This window comes from Ustilaginoidea virens, chromosome 4, assembly GCF_000687475.1.
Source record: "Ustilaginoidea virens chromosome 4, complete sequence".
Classification (NCBI taxonomy): Eukaryota; Fungi; Ascomycota; class Sordariomycetes; order Hypocreales; family Clavicipitaceae; genus Ustilaginoidea; species Ustilaginoidea virens.
The window spans coordinates 118,292-132,360 of record NC_057319.1 but is presented as its reverse complement, the minus strand read 5'-3'; the positions used below and the strand labels follow the sequence as shown (position 1 = coordinate 132,360).

The 14,069-nt window shown below is 55.3% G+C and overlaps 7 protein-coding genes across 7 annotated transcripts; 3 read left to right on the top strand and 4 right to left on the bottom strand.

The window, feature by feature from the left end:
- Positions 1–986: 986 nt before the first annotated feature.
- Positions 987–2,104, top strand: UV8b_04539 (uncharacterized protein; the record flags this gene model as incomplete). The annotated part of the gene is made up of 2 exons (XM_043142037.1): positions 987–1,012; positions 1,108–2,104. 2 exons carry the CDS (start codon positions 987–989, stop codon positions 2,102–2,104), a joined length of 1,023 nt encoding a protein of 340 aa, XP_042997971.1.
- A 444-nt stretch (positions 2,105–2,548) lies between these two features.
- On the bottom strand, positions 2,549–3,331 carry UV8b_04538 (uncharacterized protein; the record flags this gene model as incomplete). Its single annotated transcript, XM_043142036.1, has 1 exon — positions 2,549–3,331. The coding sequence occupies one exon, from the start codon at positions 3,329–3,331 to the stop codon at positions 2,549–2,551; it is 783 nt and encodes a 260-aa protein (XP_042997970.1).
- An 865-nt stretch (positions 3,332–4,196) lies between these two features.
- On the top strand, positions 4,197–4,919 carry UV8b_04537 (uncharacterized protein; the record flags this gene model as incomplete). Its single annotated transcript, XM_043142035.1, has 1 exon — positions 4,197–4,919. The coding sequence occupies one exon, from the start codon at positions 4,197–4,199 to the stop codon at positions 4,917–4,919; it is 723 nt and encodes a 240-aa protein (XP_042997969.1).
- A 599-nt stretch (positions 4,920–5,518) lies between these two features.
- UV8b_04536 (uncharacterized protein) lies at positions 5,519–6,260 on the bottom strand (the record flags this gene model as incomplete). Its single annotated transcript, XM_043142034.1, has 3 exons — positions 5,519–5,565; positions 5,630–5,675; positions 5,772–6,260. 3 exons carry the CDS (start codon positions 6,258–6,260, stop codon positions 5,519–5,521), a joined length of 582 nt encoding a protein of 193 aa, XP_042997968.1.
- A 1,080-nt stretch (positions 6,261–7,340) lies between these two features.
- UV8b_04535 (uncharacterized protein) lies at positions 7,341–10,737 on the top strand (the record flags this gene model as incomplete). The annotated part of the gene is made up of 5 exons (XM_043142033.1): positions 7,341–7,517; positions 7,602–7,686; positions 7,748–7,869; positions 7,935–9,540; positions 9,629–10,737. 5 exons carry the CDS (start codon positions 7,341–7,343, stop codon positions 10,735–10,737), a joined length of 3,099 nt encoding a protein of 1,032 aa, XP_042997967.1.
- A 265-nt stretch (positions 10,738–11,002) lies between these two features.
- UV8b_04534 (uncharacterized protein) lies at positions 11,003–11,418 on the bottom strand (the record flags this gene model as incomplete). The annotated part of the gene is made up of 2 exons (XM_043142032.1): positions 11,003–11,315; positions 11,375–11,418. 2 exons carry the CDS (start codon positions 11,416–11,418, stop codon positions 11,003–11,005), a joined length of 357 nt encoding a protein of 118 aa, XP_042997966.1.
- A 501-nt stretch (positions 11,419–11,919) lies between these two features.
- On the bottom strand, positions 11,920–13,648 carry UV8b_04533 (uncharacterized protein; the record flags this gene model as incomplete). The annotated part of the gene is made up of 6 exons (XM_043142031.1): positions 11,920–12,031; positions 12,125–12,287; positions 12,363–13,137; positions 13,235–13,331; positions 13,417–13,453; positions 13,549–13,648. The coding sequence occupies 6 exons, from the start codon at positions 13,646–13,648 to the stop codon at positions 11,920–11,922; spliced, it is 1,284 nt and encodes a 427-aa protein (XP_042997965.1).
- Positions 13,649–14,069: the final 421 nt, after the last annotated feature.

Below are 14,069 nucleotides of genomic sequence, written 5' to 3'. Positions count from 1 at the left end.
TCAGTACGTCTGGCATATAACATGAAAACCCGGCCATAATTTTTAATTTCTATTTGTAAATTCCTAGTATTACACTACCTCTAGGCGATATACCCCTTCTTTTTTCGTTGCATCTAGAGGCTTGCCCGCCGACGTGAAGAAGAAACTCCCTTTCTTTATTGCATTCGGAGGTTGAATTCACATCCTCGCTATCCTTGTCTTTGCTTTCTTTTCTTCTCTTGCTTCCTACTTGCGAAGCCCAGCTTCCGGCCGCTCATCACTGACGATTATAAAGGTCAGGTTGGAAACCGAGATGAGAGGAAATAGAGGAACAAGGAGGGGCCAACTTGTTATAGCTTGTTTCAACTTGGGTACGCCACAGAAGTGCACAAAGTCTCGGGATGCAGATGGCCACGCTGCAACAAAGTTAAAGTCAAGCCCGCATTCGCTTCATGTTCGACGAGCCTGTGGAGCAGATGCACGACATGACGCATGATTGAATTCTTTTGGTGCGCTTCTTTCAATGTTATCATGGTGAAAAGGCCGAGGGCCAATCTCACCCGCCATGCCGCCCACCGGCGACGTCGGCGAGGACGGAGTCTGGAACGGAGCACGTACAGCGTACAGCACGAGCAGCGGCTCCAATTTATGGGCTCCAACAAACCTAACCAGCTTGTCGTACGTCGTCGTAGTGGGCTCAAGTCCGGGTCCGGTGGCCAGAGGCCCCCATTTTGCCTTTTTGGAAGGGCCGGCTTTCCTTTGCCTGTGCCTGGCAGCATTAGATTTTGATAATTTCAATAAGCGCCCGTCCGTCACAACCTAAACTCTCTCTCTCTCGCCCAGCAATACTCCGCTCCCGCACTCTTTCTTGCAGGACCCAAAAAGAAAATAAAAATCACAATATTAAAAAAGAGAAAAAAAGAGTGGGGGAGGAAAAAAAAAGGAAGACTGCTGTTCTTGGAATTTGCCCTCAAGACAGACTTTTTTTCTTGGCAAACCTGTCCGCCATGACGAAGCTGATCTTGTCAACGGGGTAAGTCGCCGTCCCTTTTGCGCCGCCGCTGGGTTCATGCGAACGGACAGGAGAGCTAACCCAGCCGGGTGCCTCGTCTCCTACCTCCCCTGCAGCAACGTCATGTCCTCCGGCCCGTCGATTATTCCACGGTCAGGAAGCGGCAACAGATCCAACCTCGAGCTTGTCAACTCCCTCCGCGACAGCTTCTCCCAAGCCAAGCGCGACTATGCCGCCGCCGCCGCCGCCGCCGCCGCCGCCGCACCGCCGCCGCCCGCGCAGACGAACGGTTCCGCAGCCAGCGCCAGCGCCAACGGCACCGCCGCCGCCGCCGACGGCCCTGCCTCTCGCGGCGGCGCCTTCACGCCGCCCACGCCGCCCGACGTCTGGACCGAGACGGACGGAGACGTCGTGTACGTTCCCCGAATCAACTGGCGGGCCGCCGGGCTGCGCGACGAGCCGAGCCAGTACGAAATCACCGTCAAGCTGTTCTTCCTGCCCGGCTCGTCGGCCGCCCAGCGCGAGCAGCACATCCACGAGGCGCTGGCCCTGACCAGCAGGGAGCTCGGCACGCCGGCCGTCGACCTGCTGGTGGCCTCCTTCCCCGGCGTCTCGTTCGAGGGCACCTGCGAGTGGGAGGCCGACAAGAAAAACGCCCGCCAGGGCCACCTGGACGAGGAGCTGGCGACGTGGAGGGTCCTGGAGAAGCTGCACGGCCGCGGCGTGGCCAAGAGGCTCGGCGTGGCCGAGTTTGGCAGCGAGAAGCTGAGCGCCTTCATCAGGCGCGCTGCCGTGCCCCCGGCCGTCGACCAGATCAACCTGCACGACTGCTGCAACGTCCCGCCGCCGCTGAAGCAGCTCGCCGAGCGGCACGGCATCGAGCTCAACGTCCACCGCGACTGCACCGACATCCTGCCGCCGGGCACGCTGCGGGAACTGCTGGGCGGGGGGGTTCGCGGCGCAAACGTGCTTGCTGACGCCGACAACGGCGGCGTTGGCCTCAGGGGCAATCTCGTCCCTCAGTGGGTGGTGAGGTACATGGCGTTTGTGCGGGACCGCGGTGTCATTGAGAACAAGGGGTACTTTGCTGGCGCCGAGTTGATCGAGGCATAGGACGTATATTATCAACGTGGCTGGGTCGGCTGGACCTCAGTCGGGGAGCCGTTGTCGAGGAACACGGGGCGAGCGACGCAAGCGGTTTGAGAGCGCTTGGCCATGGTTTCTTGGGAAGACGACTGGGCGCATTTGTTGGTCTGCCGAACCCAAGTTCTGAACATTCCGTCATCCTTCTCTCTCTGCGTTTCTTTTCCTTTGTTTCGTCTCTTTTTCTTTCGCATGCAGTTTCTTTTCCTTGCCCCTTTTCTCCGCTTTGCAACTGTTTTCATCCTGTCAGGATATCATGGGAGGTTTGTTCTGCCATAGCGAGCATCGGCATTTCGGCACCGCGCGTGCGCATCACCACACGAATATATTATGGTTTTTTTTTTCAGACTCTCAGCGCCCATCTTCTCTTGCTGGTGGGGGGTTTTTTTTTTTTGGTGTTCCAAGTTCTTGCTTCTAGCCGAGCATGCTGCGCTTCCTGCCTCTCATCCTGACGTCCTCCAACTTCCTCAGCACCGTCACTGCTTGTTTGAAACACCCCTTGTACGCATCAAGCAACTCGCCAAACAAGCATTCGGCCCTTGGGTGCGTGCTCCCAAACGCCCGTTCCAGGACATACAAGTCCACAGCCCGCTCTTCCTCATGCACCGCCCCGCTAGCCAGACCCAGGTCTATTATGACAACCTCTCCGCCGAGGTCGTCGTGCTGGTCCGACCCCTCTGTCGGCGGTCTCAGCATCATGTTGCTGGTCGTCAGGTCGCCGTGCACGATGCCAATCTTGTGCAGGCTCCCGACGGCCACGCCCATCCGCCTCATCAAGTCCTTGAGTCTCGTGTCGCCCTCCAGCCCGTCTGTTCTATCCCCCAGCCACTTGTTGATGCTGGCTCGGACCGGCGCGCCGTGAATCCACTCCATCATCAGCCAGCCGGCGCTCTCGTCGACGGCGTACACGGCCGGGACGCGGAGGCCTTCTCGTCGGCACTTGGCGAGGATGCGCGCCTCGGACAGGATCCGGTGCTTCGTCAGGGTCTGATCCAGCTTGGGGTGCCGCCACAGCTTGGGAGGCCTGTACTTGAGCGCGCAGGGCACATGGGGATCCAGATATGTAGTTTTGTAGAGGCGGCCTTCCGCGCCTTGCGCAATGAGCGACGGAGGGGTCGAGGCGGGGTACTGGAGGACTTTTGGCAGGGGAAACTGGTGAGTCTCGGGGACGGGGTGCTCGGTTGATGCTGCAGCCATGGCTGCTTCCTAGACCCTGTGTGATTTTGCGACGAGACGCCGTCTCGCTTGACCTCGTCCTGATCGGTGAGCTCGAGTTGCGGAGGTCCTTGGGGGGGGGGGGGGGTGGAGGAAATCAACGTCTTGTCAAGTCCGATGACTACCTGGTACCGCAGCACCCCACTTAGCCAATTAAATTCCGTGGGTTGCACCGCCCTTGTCAAAAGCGCCACCACAACCATCAACTCCGCATCCGATTCATGGTTGATGTAGACATTGCCATGGATGCCTACCTCAATGCTTGGATCAAAGCCGCCTCTTCTGGTGTTAAAGGCGGGGAGGCTTGCGGCTCCTCCCGCGCCTTTTCATTCCGCCCCCGTTTGGAGGTTCGAGTTTGAGCATCAATTGTCATCGACAAATGCCCAGCGCGACAGACTCATTGTCCACCAGTGACCAGAGACCTTAGGTACCTACCTAGTAGGAGATAGTAAGCGTTGACTTGAGCCTGGCACTGCCTACTGCCTTAGTGACCTGGCTATAGTGCAGTGTCTGTCGCCCATGTCAATTGACTGCAGCCCTCCGCACCGGCCACCACTCGCTGGCAGCTGCAAGTCAACATATTGACATGCAGTCAACTGTTCTCAGGGCTTCGTAGCCAGCACAATCGCACAAACACGCTGGCTCGCCAATCCCAAACCCCCCCCGCCTTTCTTCACACGTCAACTCGGCTGCGCTTCTGCGTGCCTGCATCTCGCATATGCTATATAACTCCTGCATCCACTTGCTGCATCTGGCCATTCTCATCTCCCGCCAAGCCATGACACCTGAAGGCTAGTGAAAGCCACTACTGCCTGCGCATCACCGATCCTCTCCTTCTTCACCAACCATGTCCGAGTCCGGCTGGTTGCAATGGACCGTCATTCTCGCACTGACCGCCCTTTTTCTGTCACTCCTCGTCGTCGGCCAAGTAGGCGCGACTCTCTGGGCAGCCTACTCCGCGGCGCCTCGCGAGATCGCCACCTTCATCGACACAGTCGACTTCTCGATACAGGAAAACGAGAGCTACGACCGGGATGTGGCCAAGGTCCAGCGCCTCGAGGACAAAATCAGGCTCGGCCAGCTCCTCCGCGAAATACAAAAGGGGGGCGACGACCTGCGCGAACAGCTCAACGGCATGGTGGTCTCGGAAGGCGCTTCTACGCTGAGAACGAGCGCAAGGCTGCTGTGGGGCGTCAAACGCGGCCAGCTCGAGGACAGAGTGCGGAGGCTGGATCTCTTGCGGATGCGCTTCCTCGTCGTGTACATGGGCATCATGACCTCGGTGGTGGACAGGAATCCGCCTCCGCCGCCCCCTCTGCCCAGGGACCCGGAGAAGAGTACGCCTTTTGCAAGCCCCACGAAACTCTCGCTTAGGAAGTCCCTCACCGAGAGCGCGGTAAGGCGCCCGCCCTTGAGACGACTGACGACCCAGGCTATTGGCCACCAAGAAAACGTCATTGTCCCTCACAGAAAGGGGTGGGCGGGAGTGGTTGAGGAGTTGCAAACGTCACCGCGGATGCAGCAGCGTCATGCCTCGATAGAGCTTGCCATGGCCAGGACGACACCGTAGCGACCAACGTGGCGCCCGATATGCATTACCCTCGCAGCAGTACGACCGACAAGCTTTTTTTTTTTTTTGTTTTTTTTATTTTTTTTTTATTATTGTTTTTTCGTTTCGCGAGGTTACGAAGTCATGCACGGATACAACACTGCCGGTGATTGATAACAACAGCATTACCGACGAATGGATGAGAATCGCGACTTATTCACGGGAGAACCAAAATAAGGTGCTTATGAAGCATGATTGTATGAGAAACGGCTTTACAACATTACTACTATCCGATCCTGGCTCACCTCTCGAGTCATACGTACGACTTCCTTGTTCACTACAGTGAGGAGTCTCGGCCTTGACTCTGTTTCCTTTCTGCTTGCTCTCTTCTCTCAACCATCAGGTCACTTAGGATACCCCTGTTTCGTTTTTTGTTTTCGAGCACAGTTTTCGGACTTTGCACTTTCACAATCACAAGTCACCTCCCCCTTCTGCTCTTTGTTTAGGATTCTGCAAGTCGAATGACCGAGAACTTCTCATGCCTGTGCCTTTGGGCGGCAAGATGTATAAAAAGTGCGTTTGGTAGAGGGTTCCCATCGATTAATGTCGGGCCATGACGGTTAATGAGTCGCAACATCGTCTGGTCCAGTACCGTTACTCTCGCCAACTTTGCATGAGACGTTAACAGGCAGGTAGTTAGCGAGTATGAATTGAATGGGTTAATAACATACCGTCAAGAGCCACCAAAAACCGGCTTACGCAGTTATAAGCGGCGACCTTTGCCATGAATTAGCAGGTCGGACAAGGGAGCGTTCTCCCTCTCGTTTTGTGGACGCTTTTCCGCATTGCCTGCCATCAGGGTATTAGACTCACAGTTCCAGTGATTTCAACCACTTCTTTATCGCTAAACAAGGATTTGAGTTGCCGGAACGTCTCATCCCCGACCTGGACGTTTCTCGTCATCTCATCTGCGTAGACCAGCACGGCCCACTGCTTCTCGCTTAGCTCCGCAGGCTTCTCCGACTGTCGAAACTCCCCGTCTCTCTTGACCACCTCGAGAGCCTCCTTGCTGACCCCCGCCTCTGCCGCCAACGGCGCATGGTGCTTCCACTCATACCAAGCCCTGTTGCAGACTGCTACGCGAGAAATGGCAAGTTCTCTGAGGTCAGCGCCCAGAGACGTCTTTGTCCTCACGGCACCGAGGAAGGAATTCCAGCCATCGGCCAAAGGAGGGGAGTGCAGAAGAGCGAGATCGAGGGGTTGCAGAGGCCGAGGAGCGCGGCGAGCCTCAATACGCTTTACGATGTCTGCTTCTTCGGGAGAGCATGCTGGCGGGGGGTTGGAGACGTATGGAAGTCTCATGGTGGCGGATGGGCGATTTGCAGGGACCTTCTTCTGTGGGCTTGCGGAATACGAGGTTTAGGCGGAAGTTGGCTCTATTTAGCCGACTGCCCGGTATAACAGGTGTAGGTACGGAGTACTGAATATTCACGGAACGGTCAACTGCTCCGTAGTCTGGAGTCTGTTTCAATCACAAACCGAATGCGTGACTAATTACTCCGTCCGGAGAACTGCAGATGCGGAAGGAGGGGACGAGTTGAGGTGAGCCGGACGAATTATGTTCCGGTGCGTCCCTGGTGAAATGCATACATATTCACTTTGGCCAGGGGAAACTTTCCACGAATGACTTGCATACCTATGGAACTGTTTTCCCTATGGTGGATTATTCGTCGGCGTCTTCATTTGCCCATCTCCCTTGATGCCTGCCTCAGGTTAGATACCTGGTAGAGACAGGCACAGGGCCATCCCTTGTTCGTTCCAAACTCCCGCATATCGACAGGTTCAGAGTACGGATTCGTAAAATAGCGAGTTGCCGTCATCATTTGGTGTGTGCATCTCTCAAAGTCCACTGGTGTCTGGCAGCAAATGGACAAGAGTTTGGTTCTGGATACAGGCCACAACACGTGAGCTGTCGGCCGGGTTTCCCCATCTCCGCTCAAGAAGTCAAGGATGACTCCCGATCCTGACTCTCTGTCGGAGCCTCATCATACATACCTACCTGCCTACCGAGGTAGCATTAGGCAGCGATCGCTTGAGTCACCGCCGTTGGATCAGGAGGCATCTAAGCATTCGTGATATGCGGCACGCTTTATTTAATCTGCTCGTCAGCTACCTACCTCTCTCAGCGGTTGCACCTACATACCTTGGTTGCCACGCGACGGTTGCCGCCAGGAATCAAGCAAGGCGCTGACGCGTTACGCGCATCACGTGATAGCTTAGCTCTACTTCGCCCAATTTACGCGACAACCAACTTTTGCCTCGTGTCGCAGCAACCAAAGACCCTCAGCCCCCCGTTCACTCTCCCCTCGCAGGGCGCTCTCAAGTTTCTTTCCGTCACCGTCAGTCTCATCTTGCAGCCCGCCGGATTGGGCGTTAGTCAGCATGGCGGACATCAAGATTGACGGCAAGCTTTTTCAAGAGCGCATTTCGCATTTCGCGACCGCCTGGAAGAATGACCTCCGATCCAAAGATGGCCTTTTCGGTGGAGCCACCTCCATCTTGGTGATGATGGGCAAAATGGAGGAAATTCCGGAGTTTCACAAGAACAACGCCATGCACGTGAGTATTGCCGTGCTTTTGCGGTCGATGCATCGAGGCTTCTGGCATGCTGGTACATTTTAATAACTAACATGAGCACACAAGTTTTGGTTACTGGGATACGAGTTTCCGACGACTCTGATGCTGCTGACTGTGGACACTCTGTACATTCTCACGACGGCCAAGAAAGGTAGCCGCGCTTGCCAACGAACACCGCACTCGAGCCGCGCCGTAGCTGACATTGTGTGTAGCCAAACATTTGGACCAACTCAAGGGCGGTCGGTTTCCCATCGAAGTGCTTGTTCGCGGCAAAGATGCGGCCGAGAACGAGAAGCTTTTTGTTACCATCGCAGACAAGATCAAGGCAGCAGGGGTAAGTGCGAGGCTCAAGAAACTTAGTCTTGGCAATAGTTGCTGAACCGGTTCTCGCACCTCCAGAACAAAGTCGGAACCATTGCCAAGGACAATTCCAAGGGCCCTTTCGTCGATGAGTGGAAGAAGATATTTGCTGAGCATTGCAAAGCGCTTGAAGAGGTGGATATTTCGGCCGCGCTCTCCACCCATGCCTTCTCGGTAAAGGATGAGAGCGAGCTCCGCGCGATGCGAACCGCTTCAAAAGCTTGCGTGGCTCTCATGACGCCATATTTTCTCGACGAAATGTCCAACATACTCGACAGTGAGAGAAAGGTTACCCATGCTACGCTCGCCGAAAAAGTCGACCGAAAGCTCGACGACGATAGGTTCTGGAAGACTGTTGAGTTGCCCAACAAGGGAAAACTACCGTCAGACTTTGACGCCGCCCAGCTGGATTGGATCCTGGGTCCCGCCATTCAGAGCGGCGGCAAGTACGATCTGCGTTTTGCTGTCGAGGCAAACAATGACAATCTGCACGCTGGCATCATCATTGCTGGCTTGGGCCTGAGATACAAGTCATACTGTTCGACAATCGCACGGACCTATCTAGTCGATCCTAACAAATCTCAGGAGAGCAACTATAAGCTCTTGCATATGATTCACAACACCATTCTCAAAGAGATCCGGGACGGCATGTCCGCCAAGGAAGTGTATCAAAAAGCCATCAATTTGATCAAGGTCAAGAAGCCCGAGATGGAGAAGCGTTTTCTGAAGAATGTCGGCTGGGGGGTTGGCCTTGAGAACCGTGACCCGACTCTTGTGCTCAATGCCAAGAATTCAAGGACCCTCAAGGACGGAATGACGCTCATTATCCACACTGGATTTCAGGATATTGACAACCCCCAGCCCCAGGACAAGTTCAGCAAGGTCTATTCCCTGGTACTGACAGATACTATTCGAGTCACCACGAGCGAGCCCGTCGTATTTACTGCCGAGTCTCCCACCAGCGCCGACGCCAACTCCTTTTTTTTCAAGGATGACGAAGAAGCTGAACCAGCCCCGAAGAAGGAGAAGAAGGATTCGAGAGTCGGAGCCGTGGCTACCAAAAACATCACAACCACCAGGTTACGCTCGGAAAGAACTACCCAAGTTGACGAAGATGCGGAGAGCAAGAGGAAGGAGCACCAAAAAGAACTCGCCCAGAAGAAACAGAAGGAAGGTCTTGCCAGGTTTGCAGAAGCCACAGGCGATAAGAATGGAGCCGAGGTCAAAAAATTCAAGCGGTTTGAATCGTACAAGAGGGACAATCAATTTCCGTTAAAGGTGAAAAACCTCGAGGTTGTCGTTGATTCCAGAAATAGCACCGTCATCCTGCCCATCATGGGGCGACCCGTACCTTTCCACATCAATACAATCAAAAACGCCAGCAAGAGCGACGAAAACGACTTTTCTTTTCTGCGGATCAACTTCTTGTCTCCTGGCCAGGGCGTGGGCAGGAAAGATGATCAACCTTTCGAGGATGCTTCCGCACATTTTGTTCGCAGTCTGACGTTTCGATCAGCTGATGGGGAGAGATACAGTGAGATAGCTACTCAGATCTCGAACATGAAGCGCGATGTGGTCAAGAAGGAGCAAGAGAAGAAGGATATGGAGGATGTCGTCGAACAAGACAAGCTCATTGAGATTAGGAGTAAGTTTTTATCTTGGCAGCATGCAGCGATTATCCAAGGAGAGTGCGTTCTAACGAGCCTTTTTCTTTCTTTCTTTTTTTCCCCCAGATCGCCGACCTGCTGTTTTGGACAACGTCTATATCCGTCCAGCCTTGGAAGGCAAACGAGTACCCGGAAAGGTCGAGATTCACCAGAACGGTATCCGATACCAGTCGCCGCTCAATGCACAGCAACGGGTTGACATTTTGTTTTCCAACGTTCGCCACCTTTTCTTCCAGCCCTGCGCACACGAGTTGATCGTCATTATCCACATTCACCTCAAGGATCCCATCATTGTTGGCAACAAGAAGAAGACCAAGGATGTTCAGTTCTACCGTGAGGCTACCGACATTCAATTCGACGAGACCGGCAACAGAAAGCGCAAGTACAGATATGGCGACGAAGACGAATTCGAGGCTGAGCAAGAAGAGCGTCGCCGCCGAGCGGAGCTGGACCGATTATTTCAGGGCTTTGCTCAGAAAATTGCCGAGGCCGGCCGCAACGAAGGCATCGAAGTCGACATGCCTATTCGCGATCTCGGCTTCAACGGAGTGCCGTTCCGCAGCAACGTCTTTATCCAGCCAACCACGGACTGCCTTATGCAAGTAGTCGAGCCTCCCTTCATGGTCATTACCATTGAAGATATCGAAATCGCCCACCTGGAGCGTGTGCAGTTTGGCCTCAAGAACTTTGACATGGTGTTTGTCTTCAAGGACTTTACGCGGGCGCCATACCATATCAACACCATCCCCGTCGAGTTCCTGGATCAAGTCAAGGACTTTCTAGACTCTTCCGACATTGCGTACAGTGAAGGTCCTCTCAACCTCAACTGGCCGACAATCATGAAGACGGTCACGGCGGACACGCACCAGTTCTTCGTCGATGGTGGCTGGGGCTTCTTGCAAGAGAACTCTGATGACGAAGACGGCGAGGATGAGTCCGATGAAGAATCCGCCTTTGAGATGGACGACGACGAGCTGGACGAAGTATCGGAGTCTAGCGAAGACGGATCCGATTTCGGCAGCAATGCCAGCGACGACGATGACGACGACGACGAAATGGACAGCGAGGAGGAAGGCGAGGACTGGGATGAGATGGAGAAGAAGGCCAAGAAGAGAGATAGGGAGAGCGCCCTGGATGACGACAACCGAGGAAGCAAGAAGCAGAAGAAGCGTTGAGCGTAAATACTGTTGTTTTTTCGTTGACGGAGATGGGAATTGGCCGATAAGATAGGTTTTTTTGTACAAGAGTATCACGGAGTCCTTGGTCTACAGACGTAATGGCAACAGGTTGTACGGGGTGTGCAGCCCCCCTTGTCACGACGATGCATCATTCTTGCCCTTGAACCCGCACCTCGCACCTCGCATCTATTGCATTGCCTATCTAGCGAAATAAACAAAAATAAACGCAGCGACCCAGATACCCCACAACGCCTACACTTTCCTAAACGACATTGCCTCGGATCTTTGCTGCCGCGGGATTGAAGCCAACGGCCGAGGCGTAGGGTGGGATGACAAAGGACGAGTTGCGCACGTGTGGCATCGGGAGCGAGGGCCCTGGTCGCACATTTGCCTTGGCCTTTGCCGCTGACTGTGCGTCCCGACTGTGCCAATGCTCGCCTGCACATTTGCCGGGTGCTTTGTGCTTGACTGTGCGTCCCCGACTTGGTCCCAGACTCTTAATTGCTTTGGCGGATTGGCCGGCCCGTTGGCCGTCCGTTTGACTGTGCTGTCTGGCTGGAAACCGCCTGGTGCTCCTGCACGGAATGACTGCAGGGAATGAAATAAAGCAGGGAGGAAACACGAGTAAACCGACGTAGGAAGAATGAAGCAGGGCCACAAGAACAACATGAACAACATAAAAGCAAAGAGAAAGTCGCAAAGCAAAAAGAATGGAACAGAGCATAACGAATAAAACAAAGCAAAAGAATAGAACAGAGTATAAAGAATAGAGCAGGGCAAAAAGAGTACATCGGAGCAAAACTTAATAAAACAGCAGAAAGGAGAAAACAGCAAAAAGGATACAGCAAACCAAAAAAAGGACGTCACCAAGCAAAAATAACGAAACAAAGGAAAAGAGAACAAACGCGGCGCAGACGCCGCCACATTCGCTGCGTTGGCTTGCCGGTTCAAAAGTTCAGAAACTATGCCATACAAAATCGGCTTCGTGCCTCGAGCACGCCTTGGCTGTGACGGCAAAAGGAAAAAAAAATCCCCCCTCACACTGATGTGGGCTCAATCCCAGTCCCCGAGGGCCGGGGCCGACGGCTGGAGGTGCGGCAACTCGGCAGTAGTCGAGAGTCGCCTCGGTCTGGAGCCGGCAGAGAGCAGTTTGGCACGGAGAACGGCGCCAGGATCCGTCTAGGAGTCGCCGGGGCGTAGTTCACGGCCGCTGGCCATGGCGGTGCTTGGCCCCGAGGGCTTGGGAGCAGGCGCCTTGTTCCAGGACAGATAAGTATGGTCGCCGAGTTTTCTGTCGACTAGGTTAGCGATTTGGCCGTTTGCTTTCGAGGGGTTGTGCACGCGAGGAGGAGCGCAAGGGGAAATCGGGGGAAGGATGGCTCACCGAGGTCGAATGAGGTGCGTGGCGGTGAAGACTGCCCCAAGCACAAGGCATAAGCCGCCAACCGCGATATAGGCAATGCCGAGGAAGTTGTTGCGGCCTCCCATTACAGTACGGGTTGTGATGAGAACAGACTTGGTGCCGTCGTACTTGTCCGCCGGGAAAACTGTTACGCACAGGTTAGCCAGCAATCTTTTGAACACGGGGTTTTCTCCAGGGCCCCCCCCAAAAAAAAGCATACAGTCGTCAATGGCAATCTGGTAGGTCCCGGCGTCCATGGCCTTGTCGTCGTTTCGCTTGTACAGCTTGGTGAAGGAGGGCAGGCCGGCGGTGCGCATCCAGACCTGGAAAGCCTCCCACTCCCTCAGATTCGGCGGCTTGTTTTCGTTGGTGTAGCCGTTGGGATAGGCCCTGGCCCAGTTGGGCGGGGGGATGATTTGGGAGACGTTGTACTTGGTAGGGCCGTAGAGATCCTTGTCGCTGTCCCAGGCAATGCCCGAGGTGGACATGTTGTACGGCTTGGCCGAGTCGGCGCCGGGGGCATTCATCCACATGGGGTTGCCGAAGGAGTCGTTGAACATGGAGTTGGCAATCAGACCGCAAGGGTAGTACGGTTTCTTGACGCCATCTCTATCCTCGCCGTACAGCGGCGTGCACTTGGATCCCGCGATTTCGCCGTACGAGCGGGCGTCGCCTTTTAGCTGGTGAAGATCGCACGACTCGGCATATCGGCGGTGGTTCTGGTAAAAGTTGGTGAGGTGGTAGTAGAAGAGAACGGGCGGGCTCATGCTGTCGGGAATCGTGAACTGCAAGTGGCAGCGGTCGCCCGTCACCGCGACGCCGTTGTACAAGGTGATTTGGACGTTCTTCTCGGCAGCCCACTTGGCCTGGACGGAGCCGGTCTTGTTCCGGAAGGCCGCGTTGACGGCGCCGTCGGGCATGACATTGAACTCGGTCTTGTTGAAGTCGCCACCCTTTGACAAGCAATCGGTGTAGTCTAGCTGGATTTCTTGGACCTGCGGGAGGAAGAGAGCGTCTGGTCAGCCGAGGGATGGATCATCAACGCGCCGAGGGGAGGGGGGGATGACGGCACGCAGGTGGTGGCGGGCATACCTGAGAGCTGGCATAGAGGAGCAGGCCGCCGATGGGGGCGAAGATGATGCCAATCGTGAAGAAGAGCGGCAGGACGGTCTTTGGCGTCAGAATCGGTCTGTGTTGCATCCATCTGCGGCGTCAGAGGGTCACGGGCACTTTTGCAGCGTTCCGGGACGGGATTAAGGGCGGGGAGCACTGACTGCCACGCTTTCAAGCGCTGCTGCCGGAAAGCAGTATCTACGAGACGACGGCGTCAACAGGGTCCGCGAGCGCAGCCCGGCCCCTGCGCGAACGGGGGGTTCTGCCCGGCGCAAACGGGCACTGCCACTCACTTGGGGGTCTGCGGCTCTTTTGCTTCTCGGGCGGCTTGGGCGACGAGTCGTGAGAATCTATCGAGTCGGCGTGCTCGACACCGCGCGGCGAGTCGGACATGGCGGGCCAGGTTCGGCTAACGGAACATGCAGGAGGGCGAGAGTCGCTGGGGCGGGTGATGAAGCTGCTGAGATGGTGGGGGGACGTTGCTGTTGCGGTTGCGGTTGCGGTTGCGGTTGGTGTCTTGCTGCTGCTATTGGAAACGAATCAGAACTTCTGAAGGCGGAGGATTGTGGCTGGTGGCGGGTTGTTGGTTGCTTTCAGTGTTGGCGGCGGGGTGTGGCTGTGCTGCCACTCATCAGGCCCATAAGTCACAGTCACAAATTGCTCTAGTTATTCCAGACCCGACCCACCATGCCCGGGTTTGTCAGCCCGGAAAAGAAATCGAGCCAAATCGGCTGCTCATCATCATCCTGTTTGTCCCGGACCAGTCCAGCCCGACAGGCTCTTGTGCGCCCCAAGTCTCGGCAGTGCGAGGGTG